We start from the raw sequence: 18,512 nt of genomic DNA, 5'->3' as shown, positions 1-18,512 counted from the left end.
TTCCCCCTTCCCACTACAGATCCATAGTCTACTCCCCACACCTTGAGGTTGGAGCAGGAGAGGGGGCTCAAAGTACTGTAAGCAGGAGGCAGGAAAAGAAAGCCCCGTCTGCTTCATCTGCTAGCAGATAAAGCTGCTGTGTCTTGTCTTTCCTTTGAGCTTGCTTTTAACTTCTAGCATTGTTGTGTCTGTATTTTTTATGTATGAATATGACATATTTATATGTAATTGAAAAAGGAGGAGAGGAAGGAGTGAGCCTCGAGAACAAGACCAGGAATATTAAAAATGAATAGTTTGAAATAAACTAGAAAGATAATTAGAGTCGAGCACTTGACCAAATCATTTTAGCGGGTCAATTGAAGTACTTAAGATCAATAAAAAGATGCTTTAAATCATCATCATTAAGTTTACTGTGGGGTTAACTGATTTTTGTAATTAATAGGGCTGGGCACAAACAGGGAAAACCCAGTTCGGGTTCAAGGCATATTCTGAAATCAGCTGCTCACTCTACTGGAACTGTTCAGGATGTGGTGGGCCCCACTCGGGGGTCCTAGAGACTCCAGGGCATCTCCAGCTGATTTTCTTCTATCTGCCAACCAAGTTTGGTAAAGACTGGACTTGGAAGAGTCCGAGTTACAGAACCCCAAACAAGGTGGCCCCAGGAAAGTGCTTTTCAGGGGGATGTCAGGCACGGGTTCAGGAGCGTACAGAAAGCTAGAGGAATCAAACTTATGGCAGACCTCCGGATGCTCCCCTACATTTCCTGACCTGGGTGGTCTGAGTTCCAGCCTGTCAAAGAAGTCACCCTCCAGGAAAGGGCTTTCTGGGAAAATGTTGTGAAGTGTGGGTTCTGGGCCGTAGAATGGTCAGGAGCAGGGCTGGAATTCTAGCAGGAGCTCCTTTGCATATTAGGCCACACCTCCCTGGTGTAGCCAATCCTCCAAGAGCTTACAAGGCTCTTTTTTGTAAGCTCTTGGAAGATTAGCTGAATCAGGGAGGTGTGGCCTAATATGCAAAGGAGCTCCTGCTAGAATTCCAACCCTGGTCAGGACAGACCCTGTGTGACCTAATAGAGGGGCTGCGTTAAACTTCTCGGAGATGGATACCCCACCCCGAAGCATGCAAGAGAACTGTTGCCAGCACTGTTGCCGTTGGGTGTGTCCCTGGCTAAGCCCATCCTCACTCCAATGGCCAGATGCTCACAGGGTCAACCCCCTCCGCCCTGGTCTGGGAGTCACCTGCACAGTAGGTGGCTGCACTGCATTGCAGCAGTTACCAAAGAGAATCACAGGAAGTAAATGCAAGTCATAACAAGGACACAATAACAAATGCAGTTCTCGAAAAATTAGGATCATGTATTAAACTGCACAAAATTGTTAACTGATTCTCACCTTACAACATTAACGTAAGCATTTCCCCCCTCAGATCACATTTCCTTAGCATAGGATCGTATAGAAATTGTTCCTTGTGTTCCAGATTTCCAATTTGAGGGGGGGGTTTTCATAATTCCAAGAGACTGACCATTAGAATTGGAAGCCTAGGTCCACAGAACTGCATACAAAACTGTTCTAAAGAATCTGAGACATTTAAAGTAGTTTAGTCCTATGGCTGGGTCCTGTTTCTCCCGGGTGTTTTCTGAGCCAAGCTGTGTGAATTATAGCAAAGCTTGTCCAGTTCCAAGAGACAGACCGTTAGAATTTCAAGCCCAGGTCCATGAAACTACCTACAAAACTGTTCAAGCTTTCCATTATGTAAAGAATTATTATTATTTTTTACATCTCCAAATCTGCTTGAGATACATGTATGTGGATTGTTCTTGTTTGGTTTACAGTGACTACCAATTTGATACATTCATATTTGCATACTTTAATACTACTGAACTTTGTGAAAACTCTTTACATACTGAAAGAAAGACTGGAAGATTAGTTTAACCCAAAGAGCTTGGATCTTGCTGAGAGAATTTCTATGGATGCTGGGAGGGGGGGGGGATATGGGGGGGGGTCCACCCAAGTTATTCCTAGGGATTCCTCAGGAACAGCACTTTGGGTATTTTGGACAGCCATGAGAAGGGCACACTCTGCATGCTTGAAAATTCTTGGCTGTATCCAAGTGCATCTGCCAGACAGGGTAGGGATGGTAGAAGGTACTTTTCTCCCTTTCCCACAATACAAGAACTCGTGGGCATTCAATGAAATTGCTGAGCAGTCGGGTTAGAGTGGATAAAAGGAAGTACTTCTTCACCCAAAGGGTGATTAACACATGGAATTCATTGCCACAGGAGGTGGTGACGGCTACAAATATAGACAGCTTCAAGAGGGGATTGGATAAACATCTGGAGCAGAGGTCCATCAGTAGCTATTAGCCACAGGTTATTGTTGGAACTCTCTGTCTGGGGCAGTGATGCTCTGTATTCTTGGTGCTTGGGCGGGGGGGCACAGTGGGAGGGCTTCAAGCCCCACTGGTGGACCTCCTGATGGCACTTGGGTTTTTTGGCCACTGTGTGACACAGAGTGTTGGATTGGATGGGCCATTGGCCTGATCCAACATGGCCTCTCTTATGTTCTTAAGGAATAAAACTGTACTGAGTTTTCCACTGCTAGAGGAATCAACAACAGGGCACAGCATGGCCTAAGCACAGCCATTGCCATGATCCGTATGTCTCAACTGAATATTTGAAATGGCTAAGTTCTAGTAAAGTACTAGATACTGTCATGTCCCTTATTATATGCTGAAGCAGAAGATGGGACCTTGGATTGACACAGATGTGCTTGTATAATACTTGCATGTTTTGTGGGAAACAAAAGTAAAAGCTGGAACTTTGTACCAAAATTTTCCTAGGGTTGTTCTAATCAGCAATGCTTTAATTGACTTTTTTGTTAATTAGAGATATCGGGTTGGATCTAAGGTCAGTTTTCATCAGCAGAAGACAGGGATGATTTTGTCTCTTGTCCTGTTCTTGAGGGTCTCCTGGACAAGGAGCTCAATGGACTGCAGGAGGAGGGACAGAAGTCTGTAAACCAACCCTTGGGACTAACCCGTTGAAACTGACTCTCTGCTAAGAAAGAAATCATGGTGTTCATTTGCTGTTTTGAAAGCTTGATTCCGTGGTGTGTCTTCAATTTCAGATATTGTTAGTGGGGCTCTGAATAAACTTAAATCTAATAGAACACCCTGTACCACACCTCAAAGAGATGGCAGTGGTATGTATAGCGTATTTGCATGAAGCCCTTAATGCGTTATAGTCTAACACAGGGGTGGCCAAACTGTGGCTCAGCAGCTGACTTGGAGAAGGCATTTGTCTCTCAATCACATCTCCAAGCCAGCCAGTGGCTTGGAGGATGCATTTAAAGTTAAAGATGCTTTCTTTCCCCCTCCTCTCCCCATCTATTTGCCTGCCTTCCTCCTTTCCTCCCCTCCCTCCCTCAAACAAATTATGTTCATGTCTTACAGCTCTCAAAATCTGACATTTATTTTATATGACTCTTGTGTTAAGCAAGTTTGGCCACCCCTGGTCTAACAAGACAGTGAGTGACTGGCACATTTCTCTACAAGCAAGTCTGTGGGCTGCATTTGCTTGCTGCATACTAAAGTGTGGGTGCAACTACTAATGTGCTCGAGTATACGCATCTTTGAAAACATTGTTCTTCTCTCAAATAAGCTTGCAAAACTCTTTCCTTTGTTGCCAAAAGTATATGTTTAGTTATCTATTGGCAGAGGTTAAGTTTTTTTTTTCTATTTGAAAAATGGTACTGAAGAAGGAGATCTAGAGAACACAATAAATGTTCAGATATTTTCCCATGCAGCAGGAGACCTGTGTTGATAGTGAGACAGTGTATATAGCCAAATAATTTGCTAATATAGTGGTATATACCAAAATATAGTAAGTGGAGGCAATCCCAGATACCATAGGTTAGATCCCATTCTACTAATAACAGTTCTTTCTGCAGACACAGAATGTTCTGCAAAATGGATTCCTAGGATTTAAAGGTAAAGGTAGTCCCCTGTACAAGCACCAGTTGCTTCCAAACCCTAGGTCGCATCACAGCATTTTCACGGCAGACTTTTTACGGGGTGGTTTGTCATTGCCTTCCCCAGTCATCTACACTTTCCCCCCAGCAAGCTGGGGACTCATTTGACCAACCTTGGAAGGATGGAAGGCTGAGCCAACCTGGATCCGGCTATCTGAACCCATCTTCTGCCGGGATCGAACTCAAGTTGTGAGCAGAGAGTTCAGACTGCAGTACTGCAGCTTTACCACTCTGCGCCACAGGGCTTTAGCTCCATGTAATTCAAAGTACTTATTACAGTAGTTGCAGAAATACGCCAGACTCGGACCTTTCTGTATACAGAAAGAGTTGTCTGTTTCCGGCAAAAGGTTCCAAGCCCCTGTGACTGATCTATACCAACCAAAGTTAAATTGAAAGTCTGAGGTTTGGAGTGGGCTTTGATAAAGGAATTCAGATTTGATTCTCCCCTGTCCATTGTCACAGGGGGGTGAGCCTTTAGGTATTTAATTCCGATGGCTATTCAAAATAATCTCTTTATTATTATTATTATTATTAAATTTTATTTGTATCCCGCCCTCCCCGCCTGGGCAGGCTCAGGGCGGCTAACAAGATTCAATAAGGCATTACATAAATACAATGATTAAAACAGCATTAAAATTATAAAACATTAAAATTATACATAGTTAATACATCTTAAAACTAATCCAACATATATAATCTATAACTTAACAGCATCAGAGATGTTCCGGGCGCTATTTATCCATTTACATATTTAAATGATGGCAAGAATCATTAAAGAGTCATTTTGTTGGATCCTCCGTTCGGCCATCCTCTGTCAGCAGCATCCTCTGTCATCCTCTTAATGACCAGCGAGTTGTTTCACTTCCTTTTGAGAAGATAGATTTCACAAAGCAGTTTGCATTTCTAACAATTGATTTTCTTCATCTTTCTCACGGATAATCGCTAACTGCAGGCAACTATAAAATCTCTGCTACTTAACCTCTCTCACATATCTGGTTTTCACATACGAGAACAATGAGTGCCAGATCTGCTTTAACTACTGCTGCAAATAGAAGACTGTTTCAACTGTGTAACTGTCATAGTTTTACCATTTGAAGGCTTTGACAGCTGTTACTTTCTTTACAGTATTTTCATCAGTGACCCCAATGATTGTTACGCCAAGTGTAAAGCGTAAATGCCCCGCCGATTCCTGTCAAGGTTTCTCTAGCAAGAAAAGGCGATCTCTCAGGCATAACTTGGCTCTTGAATTGCTACCAAGCAGCCTTTTTAGCATTAGCTCAACACCTGCATCAGGTAGAGTGATATGCAAATAATTTTTTTCTGGTTTAACTCAGGTTTCTGCTCATTCACGTTTCATTTGGTTGGCCTAACAAAAAAAAATGTGGAGTTACTGCATGCAAACCCCATGTGAAGTTGACCAACTTTGGCTCCTTCAATAATGATACGACTTAGCATTAGTGTAACACTTTCAAGAAATACTTCTTATGAAAACCATGGCAAAGTTTTTTTAATCGGACCGCACTGTTCAGGGCTAGTTGGGTTAGGACTGTTTGACTACACCCGCCCCCCCCCCCCCCATTTAAAAATTCTGCATCTGGAAGGTTCCACCTTGCCTTCTCCCAGAAGTATTGGTTGTTGTTTTTTTTAACTGTAAGGCATCAGGATATTTTGATAGGATGGAGCATTCTCCAGTCTGTAAACTTCAGCACAATAACCGCTGTCTTCAATCTGAGAGAGCTGCAACTCAGAAAAAGCCTTGTTCCTTGATTCTGCCAATGGCTCTATAAGTTCACTATTAAGAACATAAGAGCCCTGCTGGATCAAACAAAGGCCCATCTAGTCCACCCTGCTTATTCACACAGTGGCCAACCAACTACCGCTAGGTAGATTGCAACAACCTCAACCTACCTGTGGTCCTCAGCAACAGATTAAAAGAGGCATACTACCTCTGGTACTGGGGGGAGTAGATATCCATCATGATTAGTAGCAGGGCTTTTTTTGAGCAGGAATGCACAGGAACACAGTTCTGGCTGCCTCGGTGTCAGGAGGTGTGGCCTAATACGCAAATGAGTTCTTGCTGGGCTTTTTAGCAAAAAAGCCCTGTGTGAAACAATGGTGATGTCAGGGGGTGTGGCCTAATATGCAAATGAGTTCATGCCCCAAAAGCCCAGATTAATAGTCCATGAGTTTGTCCACTCCCCTTTTAAAGCTTTTCAAGCTAGTGGTCATGACCATATCCTGTGGCAGCAGGTTCCACAAATTAACTATGCACCGTGTGAAGAAATAGTTATTTTTGCTGTCCTGAATCTCCTGCTCTTTGGCTCCAGTGGATGACCCCCAGCTCCTAGTATTATGGTAGAGAAAAAAAAATTCTCTCTTCACACAATGCATAATTTTATTAACTTCTATCATACGTGTTATTTTTTTCTTGACTAAAGCGATTAACCGATTCTAGCCCCATGTGATTTTGGCTGCTCTTTTCTTCATCTTTTCAAGCTCAACAATTATATTTTTTTGAGTGTGGGGACCAGAGTTGTATGCAATATTCCAAGTGTGGTCTTACCATAGATTTATAAAAAGTGGCAGGTTTATTCTCGGTTGCTGTTCTAGTAATGGCAGCATGGAATTGGCCTTTTTCATAGCAGCTACTCACTGGGTTGACATTTCCATTGAGCTATCCCCTACCAGGTTTCCTGTATTGCAATTGGTAGTGGATGGCTGAAAGAGATTAGCTTTCATGAGACCACCTAGCGATTTTATGATAAAGCCAACATGCCGGTTCATGGCTTAGTCTCTGTAGTCATTACACTGTGGAATCATTGTTTACTTTCACGTGTACCTTTTGGACTTCATGGGGCACCACTGAGAGTACTTCAGGATGAATTTAGTCTCATTCCTGCAGAAAAGTCAGCACAGTAAAATATAGCCCGCCATTAAGATGAAATTAGCCCTTGCTTAAAAAAAAAAGCAGTTGATTTGAGCAAAAGGTTGTACTTTATATAACCCTGTGGTGCGTCAATTATTTTCATTGGCTACTGTTGCTTCCCTAAGCTTATGCAACTATAAAAATGTGTGTCAATTTGTTTTATTAAAAATTCTGTACTGGAGGGATGGTGGCTCAGTGGTAGAGCAAGGTTCCAAGTTCAATCCCCGGCATCTCCAACTAAACAGGGTCCAGGCAAGTGGGTATGAAAAACCTCAGCTTGAGACCCTGGAGAGCTGCTGCCAGTCTGAGTAGACAAGGCTGACTTTGATGGACCGAGGAGGGTCTGATTCAGTAGAAGGCAGCTTCATATGTTCATATGTAAGCAGAAGGTCCCAGGTTCAATCCCCAGCATCTCCAATGCAAAAGGGCCCAGTCAAGTAGGCATGAAAAACCTCAGCTTGAGACCCTGGAGAGCCGCTGCCAGTCTGAGTAGACAAGACTGACTTTGATGGACCCAGGGTCTGATTCAGTATAAGGTAGCTTCATATGTTCATATATATGTTCATATGTGCCTCTCTCTGCTGTATATGTTCTAGGCAGCTTATCAAAGACAACGTACTAAATCAATAAAAGTAGTTAACAATAATAAATTATTAAAATAACCAACACATCAATAAGAATAGTCTGCAATAACAAACTATTTTTTAAAAATCAGCTCAAAACATTGCGTAACTTAAAATTAGTAGTTCTCAGTGCTAAAAGCAATAACTGCCTATATATATATAGTAATTGTTTATGTTCTTCAGCTCATTTTGAAGCAAGTCCTTGCATCTCGGCGTTCACTGCCTACCTCAGCCACTAGTGACAAAAGCAGTGCTAAAAGCACCGAGAAATGATTTTAAAAGATCAACTTTTTAATAAAAAGCCTCAAGGGGAAGGGCATTGCACAGGTGAGGCACCACTCCTGAAAAGGCCCTGTTTTGGGTCACCACCCACTCTGCCTCTGAAAGTGGGGTCCCAGAGCAGGGCATGTAAGATGATGTTTGGTGGGTTGGGCAGTATTAGAGGAGGTGGTCCTTCAAGTACCCTGGCCCCCAAACTACTGTGGGTTCTAAAGGAAAGAAGCAGCACTTTAAATTGTGCTTAGAAACAGATAGGCAGCTAATTTACTTCTGTGACTAAATCAAAATATATGCATAGAAAAATAAACTAACCAAATGCACTTATCTGTATTTTTAATCATTTACAGAGAGTATATGAGGGTGGGTACATGTACTGCGTCAAGAGTATTTTTGTCTGCTGGAAATATGTAGTTTGGAGTAATAAAATATTGAAAAAATCTATTTGAAAGCTCTAACGTCTTTGCCGACGCAAATTCAGATGCTGGTTTTTAAAAGGGAAATTACTTTGCAATAACTGCCTGTATATATATATATATTGTAATTTTTATGTTCTTCAGCTCAGTTTGAAGCAAGTCCTTGCATTTCTCTTGAGGCATCTCAGAGTTCACTGTCTACCTCAGCCACTAGTGAGAGACACTTGCCAAGTATAGGAAGTCGAAGAAGCAAAAGGATTGCCAGCAAAAAAGTTCACAGGTAATTTTGCCAAAACGCCGCCCTCAGGTTCTGCAACTTTACGTCTCTGGAAGCTGAAGCTGGGAATTTTTTTTTTTTTTTTTGGGGGGGGGGTTCCCAGATCACTCCTTGTATCTGTAGGTTGTAAGATTTTTTTTTAAAAAAATCACTTTTGTTTTAAGAACTTGATATAGTCTTCTATATCAGGTCTCATTTTTTATGTTTGAAAATATTCTAAACACCCTGTTTATCCTGGAATTTTTCTTGGTATTTAAACAGCTTGACTTCAGTGTCAGGAATATGCAATGTATAAAGTTACTACTTTCTTTTCTCGCTTTCAGGGTTGAGTCTGGAAAAACGGGTTGCTTTTCTCCTAAGATTAGCCGGAAAGAAATTGTGCGCAGGTCATTGCGATTAAAGTTCAGTTTGGGAAAGAGCAGCAGAGAGGTACTAAATGCACTTTTATTCATTTCGTCCCATAATACGGGCCTATTCTGTGATGGTAATCTTTTTAGGCTCATTTGTGAATTTTAACAAAAAAGTTGCTGTTAAAATTATATACTGTGTGTGGGTAAATATTTAGTGGCTTGGTTAGGAGTAATGAGAGAACAAATAGGTCTGGCTCTCTTGTCCTTTGGTGATCATATTTAATTTGTAGTCCTTTTCCAGGCAACGTCTTCTGAAGAGCTGTGAGCAGTGTTCCCTCTAAGCTGAGTTAGAATGAGCTAGCTCACGGATTTTTAGCCTCCAGCTCACACCTTTTTGTTTTAGCTGAGGAAGGATGCAAGATCTTGTTCAAGTAGAAATGCAAGGGGGGATGCAATAATTTCTTCTTCTTCTTTTTGTTATTATCATTATTATTATTATCTGTTTATTTATATCCCGCCCGTTCCCCATAGGGGCTCAGAGCAGAGCACAACATGAATAATAAAATCACAATAAAATCAACATAACAATAAATCAGCATAACAGTAAAACCAATTTCAATATACAATCCAACAGAATAGTTCAGCAGGACCAGATGTCATAACAATACGATTATTGCTTTTCAGTTCTCCATAGCTGTCTTCATTCCTCCCTCCCTTCCTACAGCCTCACATCACTACTTCAGTCTCTGTCCCTCGCCCCATCGACTGTTTCTCCTCCCTAATCATAGCCCACTAATCCAACAGGCCTGTGACTCAAGGGCCTGCTGCTAACAGAATCTCTCATCCCTGGAATCCCCCGTTCATCGCAGAGCCTTTTCCCTAGCTGGATGGCGTGCACTCCCCTCTGTAGTTTTAGAGGGGATATAGAAAGATCCCTAAGAATGAGAGGGTCTGCCCTTGTGGAGCAGGGGCCATCGAAAGCGTTGGACATGTTCCCCTTTCATGCCAGTTTTACCAGGAGATACGGGCAAAATTAATTAGTCCCATAAGTAGATTTCAGGGCCATTTCAGTCTTTCTAATTTGGAGATCAATAGGAGGTTTCTTATAGGAGTGAGCCCATAGAGTACAGGTCCTTGTGCGAGGGTCTTTTCAGTTGCATGCAAAGTCCACAATGATATATTACGTCCTGAAGCCAGATTTAAGTGCGATTTTATATAACTTCCCACTGTTATCTGATGCGATGTTCGAATATGTTGTAAGTATTTTAGCCTTGCTTTTTGGCTTTTGTTAATTTTTTCCGGATTTGTGCTGGTCGTTGACCGCATTAAAATTGAACAAACGAACGAATTGCTTCATGGTTCCCAGCATCCTCTTGGAGACAGGATCAAAAGTGATAAGTCTCCTGTGATACTCTTAGCATCCATTTTTGCTGTGGCTGCATCTCTTCGTTCTTCTGTGGGAGCACAGAACTGTAAATACGTTTGGAGAATCAACATGGAATTAACGTTTTTTTTTTTTTAAATCTAAAAAGAATGCTGCAGTGGAGCACCCAGTCAACAGATCTGAAAATATTGGTCGTCGACTTGCAAATCAACAAGACACGGAAAGTGGAACAGATTTTCTGAAGGCAGTTGCCTTATTAAGTCCATGCACCGGTGATTGTATAACAAAGAAAGGTAAGCATGTCTTGTTGCTAAAAATGTCACACTGCTTACTGTGATTCATTCATGGTAGGAAAAAAGCTAGAAAATCAAGAAGATAAAATATCTTTCAGGAGGCAAAAAGGGAGAAAATGGTAGATCCCCTATATAATAATAATTATATATCCCCTATAATTCTCCTTGAAGGGAGAAAACGGTAGATCCCCTATATAATAATAATTATTAACCTATGGCAGCATGTGTAGTACAAGAGTCCTGTGGCACAGAATGGTAAAGCTACAGTATTGCAGTCCAAGCTCTCTGCTCACGACCTGAGTTCGATCCCAGTGGAAGCTGGGTTCAGGTAACCGGCTCAAGGTTAACTCAGCCTTCCATCTTTCTGAGGTCGGTAAAACGAGTCTGCAGCTTGCTGGGGGGAAAGTGTAGATGACTGGGGAAGGCAATGGCAAACCACCCCGTAAAAAAGTCTGCCATGATGCGACATCACCCCAGTCAGAAACGACTGGTGCTTACACAGGGGACTGCCTTTACCTTTTTTTTTTTCCAGTATGTGTAGTATAGCTAGGAGATTCTAAGACTGTCTGGTAGCCAGAAGTTCTTTTTTTTTTAGCCGTATCTACCACTAGGTGGCGAGCTAGACTTGTTTTTAAGGCAAGTGACATTTCAGAGGTGGGTTGCCATTGCCTGCCTCTGCGCCACGCCCCTGAGATCTAATGAGGTTGGTCTAGCCTGGACCACCCAGGTCAGGGCAGCTGCTATAGAAACATTATCCATCAGACCAATTTGGCTTGAGATGTCTGACTTTTCCTTACAAATAGGCCTTTCATAAAAATGTGAACACAAGGCCTGTTGTTCAGAACTTTAAAGTATTTTATATGTTTCTAGTACTAATGCATGGTGTTTGATCCAGGTGCCTAGGAATGAGTTCATCGTGAAGGCTGAATATTTTGCCTTGCTATTAATTTTGGAGGAAATTCCATATTCTGTTTCACTTGGAGAGCCAGTTTGGTGTAGTGGTGAAGTGTGCGGACTCTTATCTGGGAGAACCGGGTTTGATTCCCCACTCCTCCACTCGCAGCTGCTGGCATGGCCTTGGGTCAGCCATAGCTCTGGCAGAGGTTGTCCTTGAAAGGGCAGCTGCTGGGAGAGTCCTCTCAGCCCCACCCACCTCACAGGGTGTCTGTTGTGGAGGAGGAAGGGAAAGGAGATTGTGAGCCGCTCTGAGACTCTTCGGAGTGGAGGGCGGGATATAAATCCAATATCTTCATCTACCTCACAGGGTGTCTGTTGTGGGGGAGGAAGGTAAAGGAGATTGTGAGCCGCTCTGAGACTCTTTGGAGTGGAGGGCAGGATATAAATCCAGTATCTTCATCTACCTCACAGGGTGTCTGTTGTGGGGGAGGAAGGTAAAGGAGATTGTGAGCCGCTCTGAGACTCTTTGGAGTGGAGGGCAGGATATAAATCCAGTATCTTCATCTACCTCACAGGGTGTCTGTTGTGGGGGAGGAAGGGAAAGGAGATTGTGAGCCGCTCTGAGACTCTTTGGAGTGGAGGGCGGGATATAAATCCAATATCTTCACCTACCTCACAGGGTGTCTGTTGTGGGGGAGGAAGGGAAAGGAGATTGTGAGCCCCTCTGAGACTCTTCGGAGTGGAGGGCGGGATATAAATCCAATATCTTCATCTACCTCACAGGGTGTCTGTTGTGGGGGAGGAAGGTAAAGGAGATTGTGAGCCGCTCTGAGACTCTTCGGAGTGGAGGGAGGGATATAAATCCAATATCTTCATCTACCTCACAGGGTGTCTGTTGTGGGGGAGGAAGGGAAAGGAGATTGTGAGCCGCTCTGAGACTCTTCGGAGTGGAGGGCAGGATAGAAATCCAGTATCTTCATCTACCTCACAGGGTGTCTGTTGTGGGGGAGGAAGGGAAAGGAGATTGTGAGCCTCTCTGAGACTCTTCGGAGTGGAGGGCAGGATATAAATCCAATATCTTCATCTACCTCACAGGGTGTCTGTCGTGGGGGAAGGAGATAAAGGAGATTGTGAGCCGCTCTGAGACTCTTTGGAGTGGAGGGCGGGATATAAATCCAATATCTTCATCTACCTCACAGGGTGTCTGTTGTGGGGGAGGAAGGGAAAGGAGATTGTGAGCCGCTCTGAGGCTCTTCGGAGTGGAGGGAGGGATATAAATCCAATATCTTCATCTACCTCACAGGGTGTCTGTTGTGGGGGAGGAAGGGAAAGGAGATTGTGAGCCGCTCTGAGACTCTTCGGAGTGGAGGGAGGGATATAAATCCAATATCTTCATCTACCTCACAGGGTGTCTGTTGTGGGGGAGGAAGGGAAAGGAGATTGTGAGCCGCTCTGAGACTCTTCGGAGTGGAGGGCAGGATAGAAATCCAGTATCTTCATCTACCTCACAGGGTGTCTGTTGTGGGGGAGGAAGGGAAAGGAGATTGTGAGCCTCTCTGAGACTCTTCGGAGTGGAGGGCAGGATATAAATCCAATATCTTCATCTACCTCACAGGGTGTCTGTCGTGGGGGAAGGAGATAAAGGAGATTGTGAGCCGCTCTGAGACTCTTTGGAGTGGAGGGCGGGATATAAATCCAATATCTTCATCTACCTCACAGGGTGTCTGTTGTGGGGGAGGAAGGTAAAGGAGATTGTGAGCCGCTCTGAGGCTCTTCGGAGTGGAGGGCGGGATATAAATCCAATATCTTCATCTACCTCACAGGGTGTCTGTTGTGGGGGAGGAAGGGAAAGGAGATTGTGAGCCCCTCTGAGACTCTTCGGAGTGGAGGGAGGGATATAAATCCAATATCTTCATCTACCTCACAGGGTGTCTGTCGTGGGGGAAGGAGATAAAGGAGATTGTGAGCCGCTCTGAGACTCTTCGGAGTGGAGGGCGGGATATAAATCCAGTATCTTCTTCTTCTTCTTGTGTGAGTTTCTGTCCCCTGCTTCTCTTCCCACAGCCTGTTTCCCACCAGCTCTGCACTGTTTGGCTGCTCTGCCAGGGCTCTTTGCTGTCTGATCCTAAGATGGGCGGCTGTGGTGGTCCGCTGTTCAGGTGGCAGCTCATGGCTTCTTTTCCGCCCTTGAGCCTCAGAACAAAATGACAAGCGAGAAGCTGGAGTGGCTCCAGGCTATGCAAATACACAGTCTGATTGAATGCAGAGTAGCCAGCTCTGTCCTACCACACCTCGCGGTTGGCCAGTGCAGCAGCACGTTGTTGTCCCAAGTCTGGGTGTAGACAAGGGGTGGCCAAACTTACTTAAAGTAAGAACCACATAGAATAAATATCAGATGTTTGAGAGCCAGAAGGGAGGGAGGAAGGCAAATGGGGGGGAGGAGAGGGAGAGGTGGAAAGAAAGCAACTTTAACTTTACATATATTTTCCGAGCCAGCCAGCAGGGTGGTGGGAGCGTCAAGAGCCACACAGTATGTGTGAAAGAGCCACATATGGTTCCCGAGCCACAGTTTGGCCACCCCTGGTGTAGACAACAAACACAAGAGGTCCTGTTGAGAAAGCTGAATGAGGCAGTCTGCCATCACCCCTCTATTTCAAATCGTATCTGACTGTTCCGCAGCAGCCGTAACTGCTCTTAATGCATTAAGGACATTTGCATTTTAGTGGGGCCGGAGCTGCTATCTATCTATCTATCTATCTATCTATCTATCTATCTATCTATCTATCTATCTATCTATCTATCTATCTATCTATCTATCTATCTATCTATCTATCGGAATTGATAGTCTGCCCTTTCCCAGGGAAGGGCTCAGGGCGGATCACAACATTCTAAAAACAGTATAAAAACAACAGTTTAAAACCAGAACCATGTGAACCATTTGACAGGTTGTTACAATATTATAAATAGCAGCTCAGTTGGTCACATGTTAGATGAACCGAAGATAGTAAATAAAATTTCTATTACAGCAGAGGTGGATCGCCACACAGCTGCTCCGGTTGCCTGTCCTCATGGGAGCGAGCCCTCTCCTGGAAGCACTTCCGCTTTCTGCATTTGACTTAGAGACTGCCCAATTGCACTGCCCTCGTATGGCATCGTAGCGTTGCCATTTGTTTTAATGTGTGTAAGATCATAACTGGTTGTAATTGTTAAAGCAGTATTGCATTTTTTTTAGGTTCCAAAAACATCAGCAAGTCAGAGGAGAACTTACTGGTTCCGAATCGCCATGATGAAGCAAGCTATCGAGTGTCCTGGACCGGCCCTTGTACCACCAAACCTCAGGAAACCACTCACAGCGATGATACTTTAAAGACATGTCTCGATGAAGAAAGCGGTACTTCAGAGCCCGTTTTGACTGTTAGAAAATGTTTGGCCCTCGGTACTGTACCCAGGCCCCCTGAAGGAAGTATGGAACCGGACAATAATAAACAAATGTCCTTCTGTGAGGAAGAAAATAATATGACTACAGACACTTTATTAAAAATTAAGCGAGCGTTTTCTGAATCTGGAAGTAACCTCCACAACTTATGTGAAACAGAACCTTCAAAACTAAATTTAACACAAGAAGCTGGATGCATTTCAGAAAGTGGGGAGAGACGGTGCTTAAAAGCTCAAGAAACGGCAAAGGTGGAAAAGGAGAGTCAGTTTGCTAGCTCTTCTAATACATGTAGCGCCACTGATAAACCCCTGTCAGGCACGGGTGAAATGAACTCTGCAGAGGGACCCTTCTTCAAAAATACTAAGTCGCCTGATCATCCAGTCCATGAGTCAAGCAAGAGCAGCGTGTCAGTAAAAGAGGAACATCAAACTGAGCTGGTCTCTGCAGGCGACCGGTTGAATAAAGTACATACCCTGCAAAAAGATATTTTGGAATCAGATTGGCGATTCATCCCAGAAGGTACAGTTGAAGATAGCACATTGAAACCCTGCAATTCAGAGAAAAAGACTAAGGAACTCCTGGGGAAAAAAGGAGAAGCGCCTGTCTGGCAGTCGTCAGAAGATGAAGACAGGAACGGCAAACAGCCCTTACGTATGCATACTTGTGAAAAATCTAAACTTTCACCTTCAGGTAAGGTTGCTGACCATATACACTGGTTCAACAAACTGTCGCTGAACGAGCCCTGCTCTGCAACCAAAACCAAACCCCCTCTGAACTTTCAGCGCACTCCTGTCCGTCAGTCTGTAAGGAGAATGAACTCGCTTTTAGAGGCCAATAAACAGGCCGTCGCTTGCAAATTAATGAAATCTGGTGAGGGCTATCCTCTTGTGAAATCGGTGAGTTTTGAAACTGCACTATTTTCCTGCACAGAGATTACCTCCAGTACATCTACAATTTCGCTGCCTTCTGAAACAACGAATAAGCAAATATGTACATGTGATCGGCTTGCTTTGTCTTCCATATCCTGCCCACAAGTGACACATCCGATAGAGCAAGCTGAAAAGCTCAGAAAACCCTGCAAAGAGAAACGGGTTATTAATAACCAATCCAAAAATGTCCTTGAGGACCTCACAAATCACGAAGCACCAAAAGCGGTTGCAAAAGTGAGCACAGATATGGATGTTTCTGTCGCTACGCCTGATAAATGTGTTTCTAGAAAGATGTTGGCAGGAAAAAAGCTCCGCTATAGAGGGTCTCCAAAGAACCCCATGTCCACAACTCAGCTTCTTCCAGTCATTAAGCCTTTTGATTTATAGATTTTACTGTCAATCCATATCTGGTTTGTGTAGATCTCCTTTTATTTTGGTGAGCCCTTGGACACACGTCTAGGATTGCAGCCAAAATCTGTTAAATGGTTACTTCAGTCTGTTTTCAGGGAAAAAAATTAAAGAATGGTTTAGTTTTCCTTAAATATACCTGCCTCTTGATTGTGCTGCAAATATTAGTTGCGACTGAAGTTTAAACTAATAAATTCTGTTCATATAAAGGCTAGTGTTATCCTTGTGGCTTCTGATAGGTTCAGTTTTAATTTTGTTTTTTGATTGATATTTATAGGAAAATATCTGCTAGCGCTGCTGGCTACTGTAATAAAAGAACAGATCGTTAAATTTTGTAGCCTTTTTTAGCAGAGTATAGCCCTTATGTTTGGGAAGCCTTTTTTCGAGCTCTGAATTTTGCAATATAGCCAGCTTCTGCAACATTCAAGCATATACGAAGCAGCACTTGTACTCCAGTACTTTTGGGCAGCAGCAAAGTACAAAAGAACGTGACTTTTTGTTGACTAAAGCGATTGGCCACCCCGTAAAATGTTAGAAGCAGTTAGACGTTTTTCTAGGCGGGCAGCTATCTTAATTTTGTGTACACTGGGACTGCTAGAATTTGCTGGTGGAAGTACATGCTTTTCTATATTGTGTAATTGAGAAGATGGGCTGGAATAACTTGCAAGTCAATATATATATATTTTTGAGAAATACAGCCAATTGTAGAATAATAAAATATGCTGATTATGTCACAGAAATAAACTTTAAAAAGCCATACTGTTCATTTGCACAAAGGGATACTTATAGTGGTCCGGTCTTTTTCAGGAAAACGCTCATCTGTTACTTGTAGTCCTGTGTAAAAATTATTTAAATTTGAAACTGATTTTTTTTTTAGCTTTCTTTGTTTACTCGGATTGCAGTAGGAGTGCTAAACACTCACTTTCTCTGAAATAAAAAATCTTTTAACTGTTTCTCTACCTGTGTAGATGGTTACTTTTGTAGTGAGTAATGTAGGGTGTTGAACTCATTTGTTATAAGGGACGGATCTGACATAAATGAGACCTTGTCGGGCTGGGGCACGGGTGTCACAAAATGTAAGGCCAGGGAGCAGAGATTAAAGGACACAGACAAATACAATTAAAGATTTAAAAACAAAACAAAACTTAAAAACATGCTTAAAATGTTAGTACCCTTGTAATATTTTGTTAATTTAACAATCTCTGGTAACTGATACCTCTTGCTCTGAATTACTGCATTAAAAACTGGAGACAATGTCTGTTCTGTAGCAATCTTATGTTGTTCAGGTACGGATATGTAAGCTGCAAATCTGCTTTTCATTAATTGACATTCATTACAGGAATCTCATGGCCAGTGCTTTGAGCCTGAAACCCAGAGGCAAACATGAAATGTCTGAGCATTCTGTACATAAGTAGCTTCATGTGCTGGTCAAGAATATGTTAAGGCACCATGACAAAGACTGAGGGCTATGTGTTTGTCTACAAAACTACAGTCTTCCCCAGAGAAATAACTACAATTCCTACAAGGCAGTGCACAAATAGAAAGACAGCAATGTTTAGTTGTCACTATCAACCTTCATATCTGGAAAGCCTAGGCTAAAAATCCCCAGTCTACAAAGGAAATATGATGGATGGACTTGGTCTGGACACACACTCAGCTTAATCTACCTCACTGGCTTGTTGTTATTCCTCATCTAAGTAGTTCACATTGCTTTCCTACTGAGAAAGTCTGGATCATGAAGGCATGAATACAGTGAAAAGGGGGAGGGAAACCCAGTTGCACCCTGGAGAGTACTGACATAATGAGCCAACAAAACACTCTCTGTAGCAAAGCAAAATGCTCAGACCTTGAATAAAACTTGGTTGGCCTTAAATGTGCTTTATATCTCTCCTGTGCAATCAAGGGAAGCTTCCCTCCCTTCCCCCCCCCCAGGAGATGAAGAGGGGAAGGAGCCTCAGCTAACAGAAGGAAGAGAGGCTTGGCTAAGTAGCTCTGCTGCGCAACTGAGCCTGGCTAAACAAGCTCTCCTTCCCCAAGGGAGGAGCCTCAGCCAATTGAGAAAATACAGGCTTTGCTTTATAGCTCCTGTGCGATTGAGCAAGCCTGAAAAGCAAGCTGAGATGCAGAAACAAACAGGGGAAGGAAACATGACAGAAGCTCTCTGGGAGCCTGATTGTCCTGCAGGATGAACACTTGATACTCCTGTATTAATGTAGGTTTTTGTGCGTGTATCTAATTTAGCTAATGCTGATAATGTCACTTAAATGTA

The 18,512-nt window shown here is 43.1% G+C and overlaps 1 protein-coding gene across 3 annotated transcripts in view; it reads left to right on the top strand.

Annotated features, from left to right (window-relative positions):
• Nucleotides 1-17,196, top strand: part of LOC132587061 (rho GTPase-activating protein 11A-like) — a 32,327-nt gene extending 15,131 nt beyond the window's left edge. The window contains exons 7-12 of one of the 3 annotated variants that reach the window (XM_060259257.1): nucleotides 3,126-3,200; nucleotides 5,154-5,321; nucleotides 8,414-8,549; nucleotides 8,870-8,975; nucleotides 10,429-10,573; nucleotides 14,703-17,196. In XM_060259257.1, coding sequence (XP_060115240.1) covers nucleotides 3,126-3,200; nucleotides 5,154-5,321; nucleotides 8,414-8,549; nucleotides 8,870-8,975; nucleotides 10,429-10,573; nucleotides 14,703-16,222 — 2,150 coding nt within the window. In that variant the 3' untranslated portion in view covers nucleotides 16,223-17,196. The remainder of the gene's footprint in view (nucleotides 1-3,125; nucleotides 3,201-5,153; nucleotides 5,322-8,413; nucleotides 8,550-8,869; nucleotides 8,976-10,428; nucleotides 10,574-14,702) is intronic. The other 2 variants (XM_060259258.1, XM_060259260.1) reach the window with 2 other exon arrangements.
• The last annotated feature ends 1,316 nt before the right edge of the window (nucleotides 17,197-18,512 follow it).

This window comes from Heteronotia binoei, chromosome 18, assembly GCF_032191835.1.
Source record: "Heteronotia binoei isolate CCM8104 ecotype False Entrance Well chromosome 18, APGP_CSIRO_Hbin_v1, whole genome shotgun sequence".
In the NCBI taxonomy this organism is placed as follows: domain Eukaryota; kingdom Metazoa; phylum Chordata; class Lepidosauria; order Squamata; family Gekkonidae; genus Heteronotia; species Heteronotia binoei.
The sequence above is the reverse complement of the archived record's forward strand: the minus strand, read 5'-3'. Positions and strand labels throughout refer to the sequence as shown.